The sequence below is a fragment of the Motacilla alba genome, chromosome 2 (assembly GCF_015832195.1).
Source record: "Motacilla alba alba isolate MOTALB_02 chromosome 2, Motacilla_alba_V1.0_pri, whole genome shotgun sequence".
Taxonomy (NCBI): domain Eukaryota; kingdom Metazoa; phylum Chordata; class Aves; order Passeriformes; family Motacillidae; genus Motacilla; species Motacilla alba.
In genome coordinates, this window is record NC_052017.1 from 58,428,567 (window position 1) to 58,453,067 (window position 24,501).

Genomic DNA, 24,501 nt, shown 5'->3' on the forward strand with positions numbered 1-24,501 from the left:
GATATTACCACCCATGTCTTCAAAAAAGCTAGCAAGTATTTCAGCATGCTTTTGAGAGGTGATATTAGGGCATAATACATGTGAACAATTAAACTTTCCTACAATAGACACAGTCTGTATTAAGAGATCTGGGCTGAATTTAAGTCACTTTGAAACTAAAAAATTTCCTATTACTAAGATGTCACTGGAAGGACAAGCTGTCTGAATTAGGTTAAGTTGTCCCTCAGTACATAAAATTTAAGGGAGAATGTGTGATGTAACTTAGTCCCATTTCTTCTGAGTAACCTCAGAAGAACTTGTTTTTCACATTCTGTCTCATCTGCTTTTTTTTTTTCTTCAGCATTAGAGCACTTTTTCTCCTTTCAAATTTGACTCAATTTTTAGAATCACACAATGCATTTATGCAAGTGTCCAATACTCCTTTGTCTCAAACACTTCCAAGGCAGATTTTACTGTTCACTACCACAATTACCACCGGCTCATTGGAGCAGGTGATGAATCAGAAATATCAGAAGTGACTAGTCTTGTTCATGATTAAAAAGAAGAAGCACTCTTCCCCTATTTAAATCTCCATACACTGAGAACTACCTTTGTCCTACTCTTGGTTTTGATAAAGGCATACTTCAGGTTAGAATATCATAGCTGGCAGTGTTCTTATATCTACTTTGGTAGACTGAGAAACAATTGCTCTAAACAGTTTAAGGAATACTACCAAACCTTAGAAAAAAGGTTTTTCTTTTATGAGATTTCTTTCCCACATAATTCATTTAGAGATTGACTTGTATGTCCTGGATGACTACATGTAAATTAAAATGCATCCTGCTGAAACCAAAGCTGGTCAGAAAAAGCTGTACATTTATCTCCTTGCTCGTTGTGTTACTTCTCAGAGACAGCAGCAGCTTAGTGACCTTCAACTGCTCTTTCAAGGTGGGTTACTGCTCAGCTACACCACTTCCCTGTTCCACTTCATTTCATGTCTACACTAACACACAAGCAGTAACAATACATTACAGCAGAAAAAAGCAGCTGCAAAGAGATTTTGGAGAAGGATCTCTATTAAATGTGTAACCACAACCTGAGTAGCAGGAGACTGCAACAGACCAATGGCCTGGAGAAGTTATGTTAAAGTATTACCATACGCTCTTTTGTGACTAATACAGAATTTCATAATCTGATGAACTGAACCATGCACTACTACTGCAGCCTATTGGTACTATCAGCAAATTTTCTCCAGAAGAGTAAAATTTGTCTCACTGGGCCATCTTTCAAGTTTACCTCTACCTGCAAGTCTTTAAAAACAAAACAAAACAAACCTGCAACAGAACAGAAATTCAAGCTGCATGCTCAAGTTCAAGGGCCACATATTACTAAGTGTCCTGATTTCACTTTAGGCAAACTTTCACCTTAAAGAAATGAGGCAGTGAGTGAGTCCCCAGGTGATAGTCTGTTGCACTCAAATTCTGTTTGAGTCTTTTTGTAGAAATAAGCACTATCTAAATATCCAGAGAATGGAATACCTAGAGAGTCTGTTGGTACTATACAAACAGAATGCTAATGTACAGAAACTCCTAGAGGGAAGAGAAAGGAACAAGGAGAAAATTCTTATAAAAAAGCATCTTTGCTATACTTTAATTCACAGAAACTATCAAGTGCGCAAGATGAACAAAGACTAACATCACTGTAGTATTTTCCCAACCAACAAAAAAGGCCTGATAAAGACTAGAAGTATCCATACCTGTTCCCTTCTTGTGTAACACAGGGGGACATTTCAGGGATTTCAGCTCACTGCATGCATGTGTCCCTACGGCTCTTATCTTGCAAAACTTTATAGCAAGAGGTTAAAAAGTTGTAACAGCCTACAGCTGTACTGCTCACCTGTTTTAAAACAAGACAGTATCACACTTTTTGTTCTCAAAGCTACCCTTTCTTTGAAGTAGAAAGTATGCTTTGCTGATACACAGCAAAGAACAGCTTTGTCTTATAATTTTGCAAGACTCTAAGAACTGTCAGTCTGGCTATTAACTAAAGAACAGTTTTGCCGGAAGTTGTCATAACTTCCTTCTTATTCCTAGAGATTTAGCAAGAGACATGTACAACCTAGATTTCTTTAAAAATTAATTAATCTAGTTTGCTAATGAAAGAACACTTGCACAAGTTTTTTAAATACAGTCACAAAATACCACTGACATATTAGGTTAGAAATCCTAACATTCTATTAAAAATGACACATGGCAATTTAAGAGGGCACAGAGCCTAGACTCCGAGTGATCTTTTCTGACACTTTACTGCCAAGAGGAAACATCAGTAGGAAGCTGCTAATGAAATGCTGAGGGCAACATGATAGCAGTATGTTACTATTAAGGAATTATACAATTTCTGAGCTCCTAACCTGGTTTTATATTATTTAGGTTATATAAAGACACAGAAATTTGAGTAAAATTAATTTAGCACAAAAATACTTAGTCTGCTTTTACTGCTTCTAATCAGTCCCTCAGAGCAAGCCTTTTTTGGACATAAACTTCGTTTTACAACTATTTTTTGAACACCAAAATATCATCAAGAGACCTCTTGACAGTATCTGCTCTCATGTAGTTTCACTTAAAAACACAAAAGAGTCTATGGATGCTAAACACATCTACTGCAGTGATTCCCTCCATGAGCATTTTGTAGAGGACAGCATACTGATGGCACAAACCTAGTAAGCAACAGGGTTCCTAGGCACCTAGCTAGGATGAAGTGTCACCTACTGCTAAAACTCACTTGCACTCTGGCCCAGCTAATAAGTTTCTTTCTGATGCAGAGAGGCAGCTCTGAATAGGTATGGACAGATTTCCTCCATCAATGCAACTCGACTGCCCAAATCATCTTTGAAAGAGAACGGGACAGTTCTCAACATATACTCACTATTTCATCTGGAAAAACTGGTGGATGGAGTTTAAAATGGTAACTTTTTCCAAATATGAGACATGATCCAGGTTTTTGTAGCCTGCATTTCCAAACAGAAAATCTCAGCTTTTATGAAAGAAGTACTAGGACACTAATCTACATATTCTCTTTCAAGTCATCCTCAAAGGCATTAGTTAATAGTGTAGCCAACCTGCAAATACACTTAGCACATTATCCTTGAAAACTGCTGTGAAGCATTTAGGGCTTAACCTATTTGGTTATTCCATTACAATGAGAAAACAAGAGTGGGAGGAAACTTGATTTGAACTAATTTCCAAACACTTCAACCTGAATTACAGATTATTTAAACTACCTTTGAGGTGCTAATGTGCTTCAGTTCAGAGACAAATGCTAAACTCCTGAAATGCAACCAGAAATGCACTCTTGTTGCACAGGCATGATCAGAAAATGTTGAATAACAACAGCCATAAATATGGACTTTACTCCAGAAGATATAAGAACCCAAGAAATCATCATCCTAAAAAGATGATACATAAAAGCATAAAAAGAGTTGCTGATACAATGCATACACCACCCTCCCATTTTTTGCATCTCCTCAACTTTCAAAGCATTCTCTCAATGAATCCTCATTAACACATGTTTTAACAATATTCTCTCTTAGCACAGTGCTGTTTCACCATCCCAAGGTGAACTGAAACCATACCTTTTGCTTAGAGAGACTAAATATTCATCACTACATACATATTTCACAGAAAAATAAGGGTTTATTCCGTTTTCAGAGGTTGAACTCCTTTACTTATTTTTCAGCAGGATATAAAGCTGTTCAGAAGTCACAGTCTAAGTGAAATTGAAAACATCATGGTGAGAACAAAAGACAGACAAAAAACTGTTTTTATTTACCTGCATGCACAAGCTTTCTGCAGTTATCACAGCTACAAAGGAACTCAAACTATTGATTAGTAGAGCAACAGGGATACAGTAGGGCTTACTAGCTCAAAACCACTACTATAAAAACACTGATATGCTGTGTTCAGTATAGATTTAGTCACACATACTACGAACAAACCCACCCCTAAGATGGGTAAGCCAGCTTGGATCTGCCTTGCTAATTTTAACTTAGCATTGGCAGACATCAGCTGGCTTCATGAAGCATTATTTGTCAGTGAATTTCCCTCTTCAATAAGCCTGATTAGCTTGGTTTTATTATTACAAGAACCAAGAGATAGTTATCAATGTGCTCAAGCTAACAAAACCACCTCAAATAATAAGCATTGGAGAAAACCATTTCTGGTTTTATGAGAAATTTAAGGATGACAGTGAAGACAGAGCAGTTTTGAAACAGTTTCTATTGAACTGGGCAATTGGACTGCTTGACTCTGTACAGACAAGCATGTGGCTTTTAAGTGAAGTAATGCTGAAATATGAGCATTGCCTATGTGGAAGCATCCTGCATAGCAAGCCTACTCAATAGCAAGAATAAGGCATGGAGTAAGTCAAGGAAAAAGGAAAGAAGCAAGCCATAATACAGTGAAAGATAAGCCCAGCAGCTGAAGAGTGGTCTGTTTCTACAACAAGCTCAATATTAAGGTGACTGAATACCATGCAGGTTCTGATATGGTCTCTATATCATGGTATGATAGCTATATACAGTCCTCAATACCTCTGGGATAAAGCAAGTTTGATGTTGGAGCATTGAAATATCTGGGACAGGCAGCTGTCTGTGTTCATCTCTGAGAAAGCAGTATCATCATACTTACTACAAGGAGTGACAGGGAATATTGTCCAGAGCTGACTGTGACCCGTGACAATTAGAAAGTGCAAGCTCATATACAAACCCTATAACAATACAGAGTAACAATACTGCTCTCTCAAGATTTCAAATTAATGCCACTGCTGTAGACATGAAAAAGTTACTGCAGCACAGCCATTCGGGTAATTATTTGTTTCACAACTCATTGCTGCAGAGAGTTTTGTACATCAGCAGGGGACTCTAGTTTTGCAGCTTTCCCTAACCTCTCTTAAAGTTGCACATGGAAGGGAAATAGTGGTGCTGACACAGGAGCTAGAACACTTGGAGCTGAAGGACTATCACACAGAGTAGCTGTATTCAGAGTGCCTGAAGCTGGCACCTCAAAGAAAAAAGACTACCAAAGCAGAGATGCTTACCCTTGAAAATGTCTCTGAAGCAAGCAAATGCAATTATGCATAAGTTAAATTTAACAGTAAGTCACCTTATGATAGCTGATCAAGATCAGCTGATCAAAAAGCAATGGTACAAACTGAACTGTCCTTCACTGCTGTATGTAGAAATAACCCCGCCTTTGTGCTACCAGAATGGACTCGCATTTCTATCATCCCAGAATTTCAACCACAAATTAAGATTGCTAGCAGACTAGCATTATACAAATGTTTGCAAAGATTCCTCACAGCATTTAACATACATTATGCTATACTGCATATCTATATTTCTTTGTATGTTGAAATACAAGTATCAGAAGACCTTGATAAAACAAAAAAAATAGTTATGAAAAAAACAGTTCAGACTTAAGACTGGGACTTGAGCAGACACCTTTAAATATCCCTCATGGAGAGTAACAGCTCAAATTTAAATGTAGAAACATGTTAGACTCGTGATGAGGCTCAATCAGGCCCTCTACGCAGCTGCTCAGAATTATGTGAGGGATCAGCTTGCAAATTGTTTAACATGGCTCACGCTACTCATTTTTAACTGTGGCCAATTAGTGTTGACAGCCTAGCTGCATTTCATTTAGCATATGGAGATAGACGTATATGTTAAAATAAGGTTATTGAACTCTATTTAAAGAGGTTTTGCCCCATTTTGTTGAGTAAACAAACAGCTGAAAAAGGCTTTCAGCTTCCCCTTACTAAGGCCAGGCAGAGACATTATGCATGACCAGAGTCAGTTGAAAAACCTTCACAGAATGTATGGAAAAGCCTTCTTCCCTATAGAATAAACCAACACCTTGTATATACATTCTAGAGGTGGAAGCTTTATAGAACTACTTTCCATTTCATGTGGAGTAACATGAGAATAACATATTTGCTATAAATCAGGCATAGTTTAAAAACCAGAAATTGTTCATATCTGCAGTATGACGGAGCTCAGGATTTATCCTTATTTGCATAATAATTTTTACTTTATGCTTAACCGAATGATAGCAACATGGAAAAAGAAGCAACTCTCCTAAAAACCCAAGCTTACAACGAAACAATGTTGTGAACACCTTAGGGAGAACGGTAGAGGATCTGAATCAATTGTTGATTGAATTGGGAAAGTATGAAGACTATGTAAGATGGCAGAAGCATCCTTGCTGGCAAGTAAATTAGACCAATCTTGCATTAATTAAGTTTTGCCTGGATTTCCCTGTTTTTCTATGGACAATCCATCAATCTGATTACTTTGAGCTTTATCAGATTCCTCAAAAAGAAGTTAGTGCTGAAGCAAGCATGGCTACTTCTTTAGTTGATGTCCACTTGGTGCAGTCCATTACTAATACCTATTGTAGCACAAATATTTTTACTTAGCTTATGAATAAAGTAGGCATAATAGAAGTGAAGTCTCAATAAAAAAGAGGGAATGGCCCAAAGTCATGTCAGCAGAGGTCTGGGTTGGACAGCAGAAAAGGCTTTTTCACCCCAGAGGGTGGTTGAGCACTGGAACAGTCTCTCCAGGGAAGTGGTCACAGCACCAAGCTTGAAAGAGTTCAAGGAGTGTTTGGACAACACTCTTGAGTACATAGTGTCACTCTTGGGGATGGTGCTGTGCAGGGCCAGGAGCTGGACTTGATGATCCTTGTGAGACCTTTCCCACTCAGCTTATTCAGTGATATGTTTTCTTTTATTTTCCCCTTAACAGCCTGACCAGCCAAGAACTTGATTGAAAAGTCTTATATCCTATTTTAATTAACAACTTGTCATGACTGCCATTAAACTAATTCTTACACATATAGGTGGTCTCCATTTTTATCTACAAAATGCAGATATTTATACCATGTGTCATCTGAATGCCAAAAGGTTACAGTATGTTTCCCATATTTCCTCATGAAATTAAAAAAAAAACACCTCTAAAATGAAAATAAGACGTCCAAGTACATAAAAACCCTGTGTTTAAATAGTATTTTCTAAGCAACCTGTGCAGAAAAACAGAAGTGATCCACAATTGATTGCCTACTTGAGATAATATCAACCTTGATAACAATCCTTTTCCTATTTTGGTAATGAGTTGTCTCCTGTAAAATATGGGATTACATAAAAAAGCCTCTTTCCAAACACTTCTAAAATGTGCTAAGCAAGCTTGAACTATGATACCCTCTTAAAACTAGCAGCCAATCAGCTCTATTCAATTAGTGCATAAGCTAATCGTCTGTAGAGAAATATCAGACCGAAAAAAATAGGCAACCGTATGTTTCACATTTTGATAATCCATTTGAATCTCACTAGCCTTATCTACACTACACATATTTCAGTGTTCTTTCTATTAGGTGAGTAACAATCAGAGTGCCAATATTTCTGGCCAGGATGATCTACAATTTAAGCATGATCAATATCAATTAAAAAAAAAAAAAAACAAAAAGAAAAAAGTTTATGTCTCCTGAAACTAGAAAACAAAAGAAAAAAGCATAGCTGCTTTTCAGAGTAGTTTCCAATTTCTGATAGAAAATGAATTCTTTGAAGCAATACAAAGGCAGAAACAAACTACTGATGGCCAGCTTCTTTTAAGTGCTCATCTTCTTTCTCTCCAATGCACTGTACTGGTATCTTAACTCTATCCTGCTGATTCTCACTGTCAAATTATCAAAAATAGTACTGGAAAACTTTACTCAGTTTTCTCTACTAATCAGATGAGATATGTGGGTGAAATAATTGCTTTAATATTAATGCTCAATTACTTCTGTATTATTGAACCATATTAGAGAACGGAGAATGTCAAAATTGTAAAACAGAGGAGCAGCAGTAAATATACTTTCCTTCTTATACAACTGCTTTAAGCTATGTTCTTTAAAAAACCACATCACACTTCTTGGTGCATCAGCCAGCCACCACTTGTTCAAGAAGACAAACCAGCAACCTAATTCCTAGCATTGCACCCTCACCATTTCCTTCCAGAAAATTCATCTCCCAGTAAAAGAAAGCAAGCAGCACACGTAGTCTTGCTGGTTAAGCCATTTGGTAATAAGTACTCCACAGATAAAACAAAAATCTGTCGAGAGCATCGAGGCCAGTGCGGATGTGAGAGTCAGCATGTGAAAGAAGGTGACAATAGGGCTGTCAGTAAGGAAACAACACAAGGAAGCACCAATGGACTGACACCAGCCAATTTGAATCTCCTCAGATCCGCTTATACCAGAAGATGCTTTAGCACATCCTTTTCACAACAGTCTCTTACTGTCTTGATGAAGAACAGCACATTTATTTTCATCAATAGTTTTTAATTGTTTTTACAAGTCCAGTTAGAGTGAAAGCTGTCTGACAACTGCAAAGCAAGACCTCATCACTTCCAAGGGTCAAGGAACTTGGATGACAATCAGCAAGCATACACGCAGGCTTATTATTTTTCCTTCAAAAAAAGGTACAATTTATAAGAAGCTAACCAAATTTAGCATCTGTACAATTTATGACACAGTACATGCTAAGGTGTCAAACAAGAAAATCTGTATGAGAAACACAGTTGTGGAAATTCAAAGAACCATTAATGTGGAAGATAATTGTCCAAGGGAGCCTAGGCAGCTATTATTTGCTCTAGAAACCACATCCTCCACATTAAATTAGTACTTTTTAACTAACCAAGAGGCTAACCACTTACTGAGATAATAGTTTTCAACAATTTGAAGGAGAAAAACACTCCCTCCTAATTCACTGCATGGTACAGTCACTAACGTGAAAAAAAAAAAAAACAGAAATCAAGGGATAAATTTGCTTAGGTAAAAGCAAAATGCAGAGTGACAAAATGTAGGAGCATTAGTGGCCTTATGTAAGAGCAGAATGTTGCAATTTCAGTCTTTGTATACGACATATAAATTACAAGTCAGTTAAAGGAAAAGAATGTGCAGAATACGTCCCAAATCAACAGAACCATGTTAATGCGAAAGTAGTTCATTTGGCAATTCTCACTCATTCCCATCTTTATTCTTAAATGCACTCGTGCACAGAACATACCTTTGCAATGTGGTCACTTTGCAGCTGCTGACCACATGTCCCAACCAGATGGTAGGAATCTCTGCAGCTCCACTAACTGAAGTGAGAGATGGGAAAGCTAGAGGTCGGACTGGTATCAGGTTCACCCCCTCTCTTCCCCTGTCCCAAGTCCCAAACTGAGAGGAATTTAAACCAGCAAAGTATTTTACCTTAGATGGCAGAGATGATGACACTTGACAAGACACAGATGCTACTCTCAAACACCACAATCAAACCACAGCAACAAACACAAAAGCCTAAGCATCGTACAGCTAGTAAACTATGTGTGCACAGCTGTTCCAGGACGTTAGTAATCCTGGGCCATCCTGGATGAGAAGGTACTGCAAAACAAACAGAAGGCTTTCTGCCTTACTGAACTTGTTAATCTTACTGCCTTACTGGAAATTCCTTTTCAACTTCCTTCCCACTGGTGAAACCCCTACTGGCATCTGTATAGGACTGGTCCTGAAAGTACTGACAGATATGAGGACCTATGGCTGTCTGCCTTCTACTGTTACCATAGTTGTAGCAGCAGCTGAGATATGAGCAATTGAGAACAGGATCTTGAGCTCAGCTCAGGGTATTTTCTTTTTTCTTTATCACTGACATTTTATAAATGGAGCATCTTAGATTCTTGCTATGCATTTCTACCATTTACATGGACTGGTGAATTAGAAAGGACCTGAAAAATAACATAAGGGAACTGTACTGACAGCCATTGCTCTAGAAGGAACAGATGAGAATAATTTGTAGCCAAAAAGAAGAGAGGAATGAAAACTCTTGACCTTGTTTACTTATTTCATGGTCAAGTCATTTATCATACACAAGAATGTCAACGTAATTATGAAAGGGACATTTATTAAAAAAGGGAAAATCTTTAAGACTTTATAAAGCTGACTCGGTTTTTAAAAGAAGCTAGCATGATGCACAAGGCTAAAAATCACCTTTTGTGTGTGCAACAAATACTCATGAAGAAAGAATGCATTTTACATTTTACAGAAATGCATTTTACAGAAAAGCAAAGTCAATGTCCATCAGGAAGCAACAGTACATAAAAACAAACAGCTTATTTATAACAGATAGGACACAACACTGTTAGGATTAACTAAGTAACCGTGCATCATGCTATCCCACTCGTAAGGTTCTCTCCAAATATAATTTAGGAATATAAATTTAGAAGAAAATGATCCCTAATAAAAAGGAACTAGCAATCAGTTCTGAAGAAATAGGCTCACAAGATGATCCATCAGTAACCTCTGGGAATGAGAGCTACATAGCATCCTGTATGGAGACAATCAGTTACGAAAGCAAAGATGTGTACGTCTTCACGTGGTTTGCATGTCAGCTAATAGATCTTACTTCTGGAAACAAATAAGAATAATTTGAAGCCTGGATTCCACTTTCTGTTTTTTTCTCAGTAAACTACAGCAGATCCACGCAACATTTTGTAATGACTGGTAGGTCAGGAGCTATCCCTGGCAAAGGATGACAATGCCACACAGTCCCACCCCAAGCAAGTAACAAAGACTCCTGCAGGTGAGCAAGTCCATTCCTGCTGAAATGGGGAAAAAGAAGAGCTGAAGACAGCCCAGTTTCTTCTCCCTACAGGACAGGCTTCTGCTACAGAACACTGAAAGCAAATGTAGATAACTTCCCCGTAAAGTGATAGAATTGATCCTGAGAAAACAGAAGTCATCCTGGAACAGCTATTAGGGACAAGAGGCTTCTAGTTAGTTATCGACTGCATTTAATTGATTGGAAACAATTTCTTTAAAGATTTTTCTTTGGTGAAGACTACAGCATACTAGATACAATTCTATACAAATAGCATTTTTATGGAATGACCTTTTGCAGGTTATGTAGGAGATAGCCATTTATTTAGAAGTAAAAAATTACCCAGTCTTGTAAAAGTGACTATAAACAAGCTAATTTGACTGGCAGCACTTAATTCTGCTGCCTTTACTGTCCCATAATGCAAACAGCAGCCATCAGATGGAAAACACCTCTGTTAGGCTAGTAGAAAAAGGGGAAAACATCCTCTCAACTTTGAGGCAGAAGTACCAGGAGGCTGCACATTTCCCAAGTAGGGATACATTCCTTATGCACTAACTCTGATTTGGCAATTGCTCTTTGACCGGCAATTCTATTACACTGAACACTTATGCTTCCATTTTTCTAAAATTCTAACAGTCCTTCATGTCAGAGGGAAAGGAAGCTACCATTGGATCCGATCTCCCAGATCTTTGGCACTGAAAAAGATACAAAAGGCTAAGTGACCTTGAACTGCAACCCCACAGATGAAATGCTATTAATTTCCTTTGCTGTACTTGGTATGCATAGCACAACTACAATGGAAAAAATAGGAGAAGATAAAAAATCTACATAAGATCAAATTTTTAGAGATGCTTATCCATAGTGGTTCTTCCCGATGGAACAGGAGAAGAGCTACAGCTTTTTTACTAGGAATAGCAACAAACACACTTTCAAATAGGTTAAGGAAGGAAAGGGATTTAATTGGGGAATATATCATAATTAAATTCTCTTTATCAGCTTCCATTTTGATACTTTCAACAAAACTCTCCCACATATAAACTACCTGGGGCTGTGGGGCCTTTCACAGATTTTTGCAGAGAAAAAGCAAGATTTTCTTTAGCTTTTAACTGCAAAGGAGTTATTTATTGCTAGTTATACCCATAGAAACAGAATATATGAATGCCTGCATTTCCTATTTAATTTTAAAAAATCCCAGTCCCTAAAGGTAAAAGACTCCTTTTGATCTTATCTGAATTTGTGAGGGAATTCAGTCAAAATACTGAGGATGCAGTTTTAAAGCTTTAAATGCAGTTCTGCCTTTACTCTTATTCCCAGGTCTTCCCATCTTCTGCCTGCTCCTGGCACTAGCACTCATGCAGCAGCAACAGTGGGTTATTTCTGGAAGCTGGAAATGATGAAGATTAATCTGGAAATGGTCTTTTTTGTCCCAACCAGCTCCCTGAGCTGGCTTGCCATAGGGTCCCATGATTACCAACAGTGGCTAAGGGCAGAGACACAGCAGTTGAGCCTGGAGTGGCTTACACTGCAGCAAAGTTCCACTGGAACTTGCTTTCCCTCTCCTTGGACCACATACTCCTAACCCAAACAGCCTCAGCATGAGCACCCGAGAAGTGGAGCAAGAAATCACTGCTGTGACTGGAACAGACTCCCTCGCTCTGCCAGGTAGTGTGCAGTCAGCTGCAGCTCTTGTGGCTGCCATAGCCACTTGAATGCACACAAATGAAGCAAAAGCATTTCTGAGGCAAAAGCAGAAATTTCACATCACTTAGTGACAATCTTATTCCAGAAAAGTTCTTACCTTTTAACATGCTTTGATAAAGAATGAGGTGGGGACAAACACCTTTCTCTGGAAGCTAAAGAAGTCACAGTGTGACCAAAGAGAACTGGGTCCCCCCTAGCAAGGCTTATTGAGCTTATTTTCACTTTATTTGATAATGTTCCTGACAGCAGAATCTACTGTGTATACTCCACTAAACTTTTATATTTTATAGACTACATTACCACACGTAATCTGTTTCTTAAGTGGACTCCTACACAATGCCATAAAATCCTGCTTAATTACTTGTGTTACATTTCTTCTATGTGAATACAACACCTTTACTAAGGTGATGCCAGGAGTCTCAATTTTTCCTTGCCTTTTATAGTCAGCTTCCAGGAGACAATTATCTGCTGGCACTACCATGTACAGTTCAACCTCCCTAATACATGTTCTGTCTGCACCCTTCCTCCGTGTCTCAGTGCCAATATTTGATCCTTGACAAAATCATACTGGGAAGCTAAAACACCAGAAGAATCCCACCCTGCTTCTGCACCAAACAAATCCCAAACATACCCCCCCTACTGGTTCAGCTGCCCAACAAACAGAGACTTGGCGCAAGGGAAAACTTTTGGCAGCAACTTTTACCTCAAATCATACTCCTGGAACCAAAGCTAATCCAACTAGGAAAAAAAGAGTCACTGGAATTTGGGCTTCATTTTTTCTAAAGTTCATGTAGTCTAGTCTCCAAACACAATATGCTGCTTAAGCAAAAGCATAATTTAAGAACCAATCATTGTAATTTAAGATGTTTATAGTTGTAGGAGAAGTAGAAAAACTTTAATTTCTTTAGTCATAAATGTAGCAGCAGAGAGCAATCAATCACAAAACCAACAGTGCCAAAAGATTCAGACTTTTTACAAGGTTCCTAAATAGTATCTTTAAAAACAGAACAATAAATACTTTATGCAGTGAGTCTGAAAAACACACACTTGCTTTTGACTCAGTGCACACACTGCATCAGTAATTCATTAATATTTTTCAAAAGCCACATGATTAAGAAAAGTTAGTACATAAAATCATAAAGGTGACCCATAATATCAATTGTCTTTAAGTATTACTGACAATACAGGTAGAAGGCACAGATGGATTGAGGGACTGGTATCATGACAAGGAGAAATACTGTTTCTGGCAAAGTCTGAGATAAAATGGGCAAAACACTTCAGAACAAAAAGCAATAGAAATCAAAAGTTGTCAACTCCAAGGTAAAGTTTACCAGGTAAAGTTAAAAACCTGAAGTCACCTGAAATTCAAAGGAGATCATCACAGTAGTTGAAAGTTATGGGACATTTCCCCAGAATACAAGCTTTAAGTTCTTCTGAAAGTCCATCTCGAATTTACCCTGTACCGTATATATAAAGCCTCTTTCTTTTGTTGGTGAAATATGCAGTTCCCTTCTCATATTTTAATTAAATTTTCTGAAGATAGCTCAAAGCCTTTTATAGCTAGAACCTTGGAATGAACTTACTGCCAAGAACATGGCAAGTTATATGTTCTTGTCCCCACCCCAATGAACCATCTAAGCCTGAAGATGAATTCAGGGTCACTAGATTTTGTCCTAAAGTCACATAGAGGATAAATTCATGAAAACATGGTGCACAGTGATAGGTAATTTTTCTTCTATGTATCATTTAATATTATGGAAGACCGTGGCTCATTTGAAAAAAGTGCATAGAATGTTAAGTGAAAAGTGAGCAGCTAGAAGTTCACAATGAATTTCAAATAATGTGCTTTTGTATGAAAGACATGCAGCTCACTCTGCAACAGAAAGCTCCCTTCACCTGCAAAACCATTATAGCTATGACTTAACAACTCTGCAACTACATGTCTGTAGATAACAAGGCTCCATGCTCTCATTTGTCTCCCCAGTCTTCCATACAGTCTGTGCGATTTACATCTGCAGACCCCTCTTTTCCCAACCCACCGATTTTTGTCCACATTATTTTGAAATTTACTGCAAAAACAAAGCAAAACAACTCTAAAGTGACACATGGCAAAGCTATCCACAGAGCAAATTCAATAACATGTTTAATGTGAAAAAGCTGTTCTTAAATGAAGTTCTACTTTAAAGGTCTACTTACACACCACAGTATTCTGTTCTCCTTTCCAGAACACAACCGCATTTTAGCCTGAGCCATATTTTTGTCTGCTGTGGCTTTTACTTAAAAGTTACTGTAGTGGCATACAAGGTCACACACATGCATAATTTAATAAAAGTTAGAACTTATGTCATGTTAAAAATTGGTCAGAATTAGTTAAGCTCACCTCTTTATCCATACTCTCTAAATCCTCTTTACACAGAGTGTACAGGGGCATTGTTTCAGACATACTTGGCTGGCGTTTCCTCTTAGATGGACCAGGCTGCTCTTCATTTTCAGTTGCTGGTAGGTCGTCTTCTTCAAACATCTGCTGTTGATGTGGCTGAACAACTCTGAAAAGATTTAGGGGTCTCACATAAGATAGATTTACTTGGTTCAGAGCTACAAATAAAATCCTATAAACAATTTATGACTGCCACGTATCTACAATTTCACTTAAATAAAGCTTTGCATTCATCAACAGGTCAGTCAAGTCTCCTGATAAATGCTTTTATTTTCAGTCTGACAGCTAAAGCTTTTATTTTACCTTTGACAAGGCACTCACTCTCTTGCCTTCTCATTGTTCTTTTACATAACCACCAAACCTTTCTTGTTGCCAAGAGCTCCAGTAGTTGCAGATGCGTTACCCTTAAAATACATTAATATTTCTGCACAAGTGGAGTTTTTCCATCACTTGACAAATTTATCATTACAAAAGCAATGCTGACATTCTGATGCATTTTCCCTGATCTATGCCAGGCTTTTTATTTTGAGTCTCTAAGTACACCTTTCTATTTCTCAACCTTACAGACAAGCATTCTGCATGTAGAAAGCACTTCTGCAGTGTCAGTTGTCAGACATTTCCCACACGCTAAGCCTGGATAAGATGCAAAACAGCCAATATTTCTCTTTGGCTAGTGTATTGAAATATGGTAGCTTTTTCTCTGAGTCTGTAATTGATTACATTATTAATTACTGTACTTAATTCAAACAAAAAGGAATATAAAAATCTTCATTAAAATAGATAAAATAATCATATCTTAATGGAAATTGCTTTATGATGGTAATAACAAGATAGACTACATGTACAACAACAGCAGAGACTTCTATCTTCCTTGGGTAAATGTTTCTGTGACTACCACTTTTAGTACTAAAGACTTCTAGAAGCTAAAATTACTATACAATACAGATTAACTACCAGTACTGGTCTGTCATATTAGCCTCTGGGAACAAATTACAGCAGCTCAGCACCACCCAGAATCCAATTCAAAGGTCATAAAGCTCATGGGTCACAAAATATTTATGTTAGCCATAAGATTGTGTATTTGGAGAATGACTACCAAAAGGAGGTATAAAAGTGACTGTATTTAAAATCACAGTTTTAAGATGCAACTACCAGGTCAGAGACCATCAACTTGTTTTTGACAATGACTGTGACTGAAAAAAGGTACAGTGTAGTCTCTGCAGACAAGAGTTTTTATGCAGAATGGCTAATTCTGATCAAGCCAGGATTTAAAAGAATCAGCTTTAGACCAACAGTCCCCCATAAAAAAAGCCATTATTAACTTACGCAAATCCAGTCAGCTGCAGGTAAGGTCCTACAAAATTATTTCTCCTTTGGTGAACTTGACAACTTCTTAAGGTTATCTAAATATCAAGGGTTTTTCACCTCAGTACCTAAATTCCAGAATGTATGAAATCTGAGAGCCATACAAAGCTGTCACAATTTTGCTCCTTTTGACAGCTCATATTTAGGAAACACACATCTCTCTTCTCAGATCCCATGGATGGGTGCAGGAAACTTGAAATCTTGTTTTGAATGGGAGGTTGTGAGGGAAAAGAGCTGAGTCACTGCCATGCTACCCAGACCTGCACTATCTGCTGCAGAAGACCCCCTGCAGCAAAGCACAACTCAGCAGCACAGTAGACATGTGCCCCTTCATAGTCTCTAATTCCTGTACAATGGAATTCCTTGTGAAGCTTAAATGATTTGGATGCTGTGAAAGTGAACTAAGCAAACTGTTTTTTTGCTAGAGTTTCTCACCACTGCTAACAGTTTTTGGGTTGGGTGTTTTGTTCTCCCCTCTACTATGTTTTCTATTTTAAACATCACATTGTTTTCTTTTGCTAATTAATTGCTCTCAGACAGCAATTTTCATAGGTAGATGACAAAATAATATGGCATTCTACTATATCTTCCATAAGGTTCTTTTAAAGTATGATTTCTCCTTGCTTTTTTAATATATAACATAGGCAGGAAAGGTGGAGATGCCATTCACATTCTTAGCAAAACAGAGAATGGCAAACAAAAGCTATAGGCATCTTAAACAACTCTAATAAAAATATGACAAGCTTGATCATTCCAAGAATTGCAGAGAAGTTATATGTAGCATGACAGCCAAGCAGATTTTCTTAGACTAGAAATAAATCTAAATAAATCCAGCATATTTTTTAAGAACACATTGTCATATGGTTGATGATACTTGACTACATTGGACAAAAATATTAACTGTAGAATAATTGTATTAATAGCTTCTTAAGTCTTCTGTCAGATGTTTTTTTCCAGAATTTTCCCATTGCTACTAGATAAGAAACACTGGGCCTTCTCATGAAAGCATTCCAAAAGCTATGTGAAATAAAGTCTTTAAGATTTGTAAGACATTTCTATTTTGTCAAAAACATTTCTTAGGCTTTTACATTTTCAGCTGCGACTCATAAATACTTAAAAAAAAATAACACAAACTTCAACCCTGCAGAGGTTTGTTGGTGCTTGGCAGTCTTTCATGCACAAGGACATATATGCAGGGTGGGACCAACATTTGTGGAAGCAACAAGCACCTTCTTTGATACATCAGGGTAAAAGCTAAAACAACATTCTCATCACAGAAGTGTTAAAAATATTTAAATTCCAGTCACACGTTCACTTTGGCATTTCATATTTTTGATGTCATAATAACATTCATAAGATTAAGTAGGAAAAATAGTAATTATGAACATATAAATTCAGACAAAAATGCTGTAAGTGAAATTAATTTATACAAATCTTCAACTATGGCTTAAGTCACCAACATCTGCTTGACACACCTCTTCAAACCAAGCATTCAGTGCATCTTAGCATTATTTTAAACCAGGGTGCCACTTTTAACTTCTCACATGTGAATGACAACCATATTTTAAGCCTTGCCTCATCTGTTAGCATATTACTAGTGTTCACTAAAATGTAACTTGCAGTATAACCTTTTCTTTATTCTAGTCCAAGCTGCCATTAGCTTTTACATTACTTTTAACAACACTGCATTACATGTCTCATGATCTGTTACAGCTTTAGTGCTTATTTCAGTGTTTGTAGAATACTGTTTCTGTATGAAAATGCAAATCGTTGAGACAAATAAGGCATGTCAAAGTTCTGACATGTAGGTTATTTTAAGAGAGGAATCCTTCCTGTTCTCAGACAAAGAAGAGCTAGTGGCCACCAGCATCCCCTGAGCAGCATTGCACTTCCCTTCCTTATACTACAGCTGCAAACTTTTTTCACTCTTCCACACAGGCTGCAGCCGCAATAAAAAAGCAGGTGCTCATGTCTCAGAGCTGAGCACAATGGCAAGACCTGTTGCTTGAAATGTTGACTACATTAACTGAACCACTCACTGGTGACAGTTTCACTGCAAATTGCATGTATAAATTCAAACTAATTATATAAAATTTTAAATTACATTTCAAGTTGAATCCCAGAAAGAAACAAAAAATGCTGAAACCCAAGACAGTGAGAACTGAAACTGTTCTTATGAAATGGTATTCAGATAACTTGAAGCCCTTTGCAACACCCAGCCTAGCAAGGAAGAGGTTCTCTCCTAAGCACAAGGGGGCCTGTTCTTAGACTAAGACACCAAGAACCATTGCTATGCCATGCACAGCTACCACATCCCCAAGGGCTTCCCCTCATAGCAGTGCAATTCTATTTCCCACTATCTGAAATTCAAAATCAGATGAAGATTTGAGAAACTATCGAAGACAATTATTGGAGGCTTTGACTACACCTACCCACAAGAGGAGCAGTTGTGAGTGCCAATAACTTCAACTCTTTTCAAAATCAATGGTTTAGTTACAAATATTCACCTCTTTCTATAGAATGTGAATGAGGTAGCACATTAAGTCTGTCAGGACAAAAAAAATATAGTCCTCTACCAATAAATTGCTGCACTAATGTAGTTTTTTCTTAAAACAAGTTTTATCAAATTGTATCAACTTCTAAAGCAGAGGTGAAGCTTTTCTAAAAAGCTATGATTGACATTTGCATTAAGATAGAGCTGAGGCAGTACTGTGAGCTGTTTCTCAGTCAAGACACAGGAGAGCTGCTTCTATTCAGCTTTTTGTTACTTCTTCACAGCCTTCCTGCTCTGTCTGCACTGTGGTATTTAAATGGCCTCGCTTTTCTCCTACACTTTGCCAAAACACTCCTCAGGATCTTAAGAAGGTGGAACTGCCCTAAGGAATAGAGATGTGTCCCAATTAAGAGATTAGCGTTTACAGGTCACCAACTTCACCACTAGAATAAAATCAACAGGAAATGTAAATGAAAATAATTTTTCTCAGCATAGACCTTATGTTCATCTCTTTTCTTACAGCGGCTTAGTTGTGGGGTAAAGTTGCAGCACAGAGCAACTGGATTCACAGTCAGATGAAAACATCTCAATTCTGAGCACTGAGTGACAAAAAGCCCCCACTGAACTGAAATAAAAGATGCGTGTAGAAAGGACACACAGCCTCTCTCTGCCCTCAAAACCTGCCAGAAGCTCTATGAAACTCAACTAAGAGGACACCTCGAGTACATTTCTTCCTTTTCAATAAGATACTCAAGTGAAGAAGCACCTCAGCATTATGGAAAATAGGCTAAGTGTGGACAAACTCTTCATCAAGTTGTTGACAAAAGGTAGGGAAACCATTAAAACCTATTCTTTTGAAAGCATTCCAGGATGTATTAATATCAACATAACCCATCATACTGAAGCACCTTACAAGTGTCATGACTAATACATACAGGTAAAGCCTTCCCAGCTTTATTTCTAGAAGAATCCCTTTCCACAATCACTGACCAAAAAACCCAGAAACTTTTTTCAGCTCCTCTCTGGATACATGCTGTGTCGATTATTTAAAGATTCTAATGCTCATTTACCATGTCACAGTAAACTAAAACAGACTTTGAAAGACACAGTTAAAAAGGAACTGAAAACAGGACATCTTCACAAACAAGAGAGACTCAAAAAACCTGTGTTGTCAACAAGAGGAAAGCTGAAGTAAGAAAAAGGCTACAAACAGATAACACTTTACAAAGAGAAGCTTTGCCTTTAACTGGATATTTCTTTACCAGCGGAATGAACAAGCCTTGCTGAGCTCGTTAAAATTCCAGAAAGTCAGATCTTTTATTTAGGTAACTGGGGATTAATTCTAGATATTTCACACATCCTTAAGAGACAAGGAGTGTTTTTGCAGCTTAACACAAAATTTTGAAAAATTCAGATAGATACTAGCATCTGTACTTCAAAAAGCAGACTGCTTCTTCCTCCTCCACAATTACTGTCTTGACGTAGTGGTCTCAAGATTAGTAAGGAGCATTCAGCCATATGGCCTTATTTCACAGTGCTCAGCCAGCTACACATCTCTTCCATCACTTCTGATATTCCACAAAAACAAAGTTAATGACCCATTTGAAGGAATTGGGTGAAAAGGAAAATTTTATAAACAAGAACTAAATGCTATCAGATATATTTTATTAACAAAAAACAATCCAGTATTCTAAGACCCATTAAGAAACATTAAGCTGCCTCACTTCAGCAATCAGTTACTGTAACATTCTTTAGACTACACAAACTACACACAGAATTTTGTTTGAGGTTTCCAGTTCCACTTCAGTGAGGCACAAAAAGCATCTGGAATTGTAGCATCCTGACTTCACTTCAGCTGATTATTCACTTTTGCTTATTTTCTCAGCTTTTTAGAAAGCAAACAAAGTAAAGCAAAAATACCAATTTAATCAAATGAAAGGCTAATGAGAGTAAGATTTACTACAGAATCTAAAAATGTAGACAATGTGACTCTTAGCCATGCTTTAGGTACCTGAAGGATGAATGTTCCCCGTGGACTGGCAAAGTGATGGGAGGAGCTGGCGATTGGATGTACATTGACTGCCCAGATGTCTGTGTGCCTTTCCTGATCAGCTTTCCAGTGTTAGGATCATAAATTCGAACTTCAGGACCAGGTTGAGACTTCGGATGGATGGGTGTTGGGTGAAACAGAGCAGTCTGAAATGTGCTGGGTGTATCAGGAAACGTGGCAGGGCTATTTTCTCTGTTAGATGGAGTTCAGAAAAAAAAACTGCATTAGAAATTTAAATGAGCTATGTAACCAGAACATAAAAAATGAGCATTCCCTTTTCTTCTAAAGCAGAAGAGGGAAATGGTTTGGAAAATCTCTAAAGAAACACTCCTTCTCCTCCACCTCATTAAAGTCTCACTGAATTTAAAACAGAAAACTGCAAATACAAGATAATGTCATGTTTAAGTTACTAAAATATTAATAAGTGTGCCTTAGAAATTGTCTAAACACAAGAAATTACTGAAATTATTTCCAGGTAGTAACAATAGCACAATTAGCAAAGCATGATAATATGCATATATGCAACAAAGAGAAAAGCAAGCAATTGTATTATTCTATTTGCTCTCCAATTTTGCTCCGAGAGAAAATAAACATGTAGTATTAACTTGCAAGTCATCTTAACTATTTTTTTAAAATACTAAACTGCCTATGATCACCCTGCTGCATTTTAAAAACATAACTTTAGAAGTGTCAGCAGAAATATTCAGAGATCAGTCTGCAGGAATCACCATTATGGCATACTATTCAATTGTGATGAAGTACCACAAAAAAATAAAGCAAGCAAATGGAATAATTTTAAAAAATCATCAACTAAAAAAGCATGCTATGCTCCATGAAAGCAATGCTATGTTAAAAAAAGATTCAATTAATTTGTAACAAATACTAGAAGTGACAAAACTGGAGTTTTTACCAGATGCTTTTATGGACGTTTCTGAAGTAGTCTTGTAGCAGTAACATGGTAAACCAACTCCAAGTTTACCTATTCTTGCTATCTTATTTATCTCTTCTTGCTATCTTAAGTTCATTTTACATGCAAATGTTTTCTCAGGCTTCTCCCCTCCCCTGGTTTGTATGTGCTTTGGACTGGTAATCACTATTTCAAGCAGCTTCATTCAAGAGAAAATCTTTTCCAAAGTAGCTGCACATATTGGGCTAAAGTAAAGGTATTTGCATTAAGATAGATATGTTCCTGACTGAAGCTTGTGTGTGTGTGTGTGTGTGTGTGGGGAGGAAGTATGAAGTTAAGAGGTATTGTATTTGAAAGGCAGAAGTATGAAAAATTATCATGTTTCAGTAAAATGGAAGAGTAAATTAATAGAGGCAGGAAGACTAACATTCATCTAGACATCAAAATAAAGTTCACAAGCTACTGTCCAGGTTTCTACTGCAAACTTAGCAGTGTCAAATTAAGCATCCCATGCAAATATTTCAAATTTTGATTTAAAACCATCAGATGGTACATTTTAAATACTAAGTATCCTAATCAAGCCATAAGCAGCCTACATGTCTTTTCCCAACTTAGAAGGATCCTGTGTCTCAACCTAGTGTTGCATTTGATAAATGCCCCCACTTCCACATGTTTCTTCTTTTGGTGTCTTCAAAGCCTAACACACCCCTGTTCTGCCCTCATCAGGGCATCTTGTAAGTAGAAAGTAAATCTCTAGCATAGCCAATCAAACCAGTATCAGTTTAATACAGAAATCCCATTATGCTGTGCTCCTTCCCGTCTAAACATGGAAGGGAAGATCCTCCGTTATGCTTGCAAGATGTAGGTCTATCCAAACAGGTAAGTCAAGAAGCAGAAGCTGGCTTGACAGTACCTTGTCATGAGTTACTGTAGCCATGCCACTATCCTGCAGGGGACTATTACTGTCCAGCTTCCTCTTTACTAATAATGTTTTTGGCTGCCTCTTCTATTTACTGTCACCTTATAGTGCACTAATTATTTTTTACCTTTTCTCTTTCAGCACTTTCTTATCATCCCAAAACCACCTCTCACCAGTTCCTTTCTTCCAGTTTTTGCTCCTGTCTTCATTAGAATTCTTCCATTTCTTCTTAGAATTTTCTATGACATTTTTCTGTTTCCCTCTTTCCAAAAAAGGTAGGTATTTCACTACCAAATTTCACCAAAAAATGCCATACTTTACTAGTTCTTCATGTAGTCAAAATATGTACATTTTTTGGCAGCATGAATGATCCTGTGCTTCGGTGGCATTCCCTCCATTTGGTGGCTTATGGATGAACTGAAAAGGACAACTTCTCCAAATTAAAAGGGCTAACAACACTAACTGATAAAGTAATGTTACCACAAGTTTTCTCCTGACTCTGCTAGTTACTGAACTGTCTCGTGATCCCTTTACAGTGTTCAGTTTAAGCAAAAGAGAAATGGACAAAACCAGGGAGTTCTTCCATAGAATCCGTATGCATCTGAACTTACCAGAAACCAATTTATTAACAAATCAGAATAACCTGCTTTCATGGCCCCTATTCCCTCAAGGAATAGCACTTACCTGTGTGTTTTGATGTAGTCATCCTTTAAGGGAAAGAGCTGTTCCTCAACCTTGTCCCAGCGCTCCAGGCAGCTCCACAGCCAATCAGGGTTTACAACATGGAGATCCTTGCAATCCTGAGCTTGCCGTACTTTCTCTGTGCCTATTACAGAGTCAAACACAACATAAGTGTTCCCAGAAACACAGAAGATAAACCAGTGTATAGTTAAAACTAAGAACATTTTGTCATCAATTGTACAGAAAAGAAAAAGCACCACGCCTCCCCAGTCCAACAAAACAATCACAGCTAACAAAAGTGAGAATCTGAATAAGATGCAGTACCTCAGACTCAAGCTGGATAAAGGTACCTTTCTGAAGAACTGGCACCACGGAAGTAGCCCACTAAGATTTATACAGAAAATCTCTGCATCATCTCTGCATATCAGCCCAACAAACAACACGAGTGCACTTTTGCATAACATCTCCTTCACTTGTATTTGTTTGTAGTCCAAGAAGAAGCAGCTTTTCAATGCTGTTGAAGCCTGACTAACTTAATCATACCACCTTTTTTACACACAGCCCTCTGTTCATACAGCGTGCTACCTTTTAACAGGCTTTCACCCACCCAACCTCCATCTACCAGAGAGGCGGCAAAGCAGATAAAAATTCCTTTGTGCTGAAACAGGAACAAAGAATGTGAATTTAAACATGGCAGGCTAGCATGCAGTCTAGGTGAAACTATCAACAGCGCAGCTTGCAAGTAACAGGTGATCTCAAATTCTACTCTCTGGGGATGCCAAAACAAGAGAGAAACTCAGTAAAGTTGCTATAAATCTTCCAAAAAGCACCAAAATCAGCACTGTGGTTTAATCACAGCCACTTTTGGACTCCCGCAACCATGCCAGTGGGATGAGGAGGAGAATCAGGGAAAAAAACATTAACACTAGTGAGTTAACAACAGCTGATGAAACAAAGTAAAATATAATAATAATAATATGAGCCCTTGTCTCTTTTCACACACATGAAAAAATGAACAATGAAGCAATGAAGCCTCCAGAAAAAAAAAAAAATCAAGTTTCAGAACAATTCTGACAAGCAAGCAAGAACAGTAAATTAATTTGATGTTTTCATCACAGTTCCCTGGAGTTTCATCTTCATGATTGTCATTTAATAATATGATTTTACTTGTTTCAATTTAGATGAAAATCTTGAAGTACCCATGCTTCTTCACACAATTTGAAGATGAGATAAGGCAGCTAATGTCAAATATTTAATACCCTTTGTACAACCTGAAATATTTAATACCCTT

At 37.5% G+C, this 24,501-nt stretch overlaps 1 protein-coding gene across 2 annotated transcripts in view; it reads right to left on the reverse strand.

Annotated features, from left to right (window-relative positions):
- The window catches only part of CTDP1 (CTD phosphatase subunit 1), a 98,016-nt gene that overhangs the window by 38,054 nt on the left and 35,461 nt on the right, over positions 1 to 24,501 (reverse strand). For both annotated transcript variants that reach the window (XM_038122714.1, XM_038122706.1), the window contains 3 exons: positions 23,214 to 23,355; positions 20,665 to 20,895; positions 14,738 to 14,903 (listed from right to left, as the gene is read on the reverse strand). In XM_038122714.1, the coding sequence (XP_037978642.1) occupies positions 14,738 to 14,903; positions 20,665 to 20,895; positions 23,214 to 23,355 (539 nt within the window). The remainder of the gene's footprint in view (positions 1 to 14,737; positions 14,904 to 20,664; positions 20,896 to 23,213; positions 23,356 to 24,501) is intronic.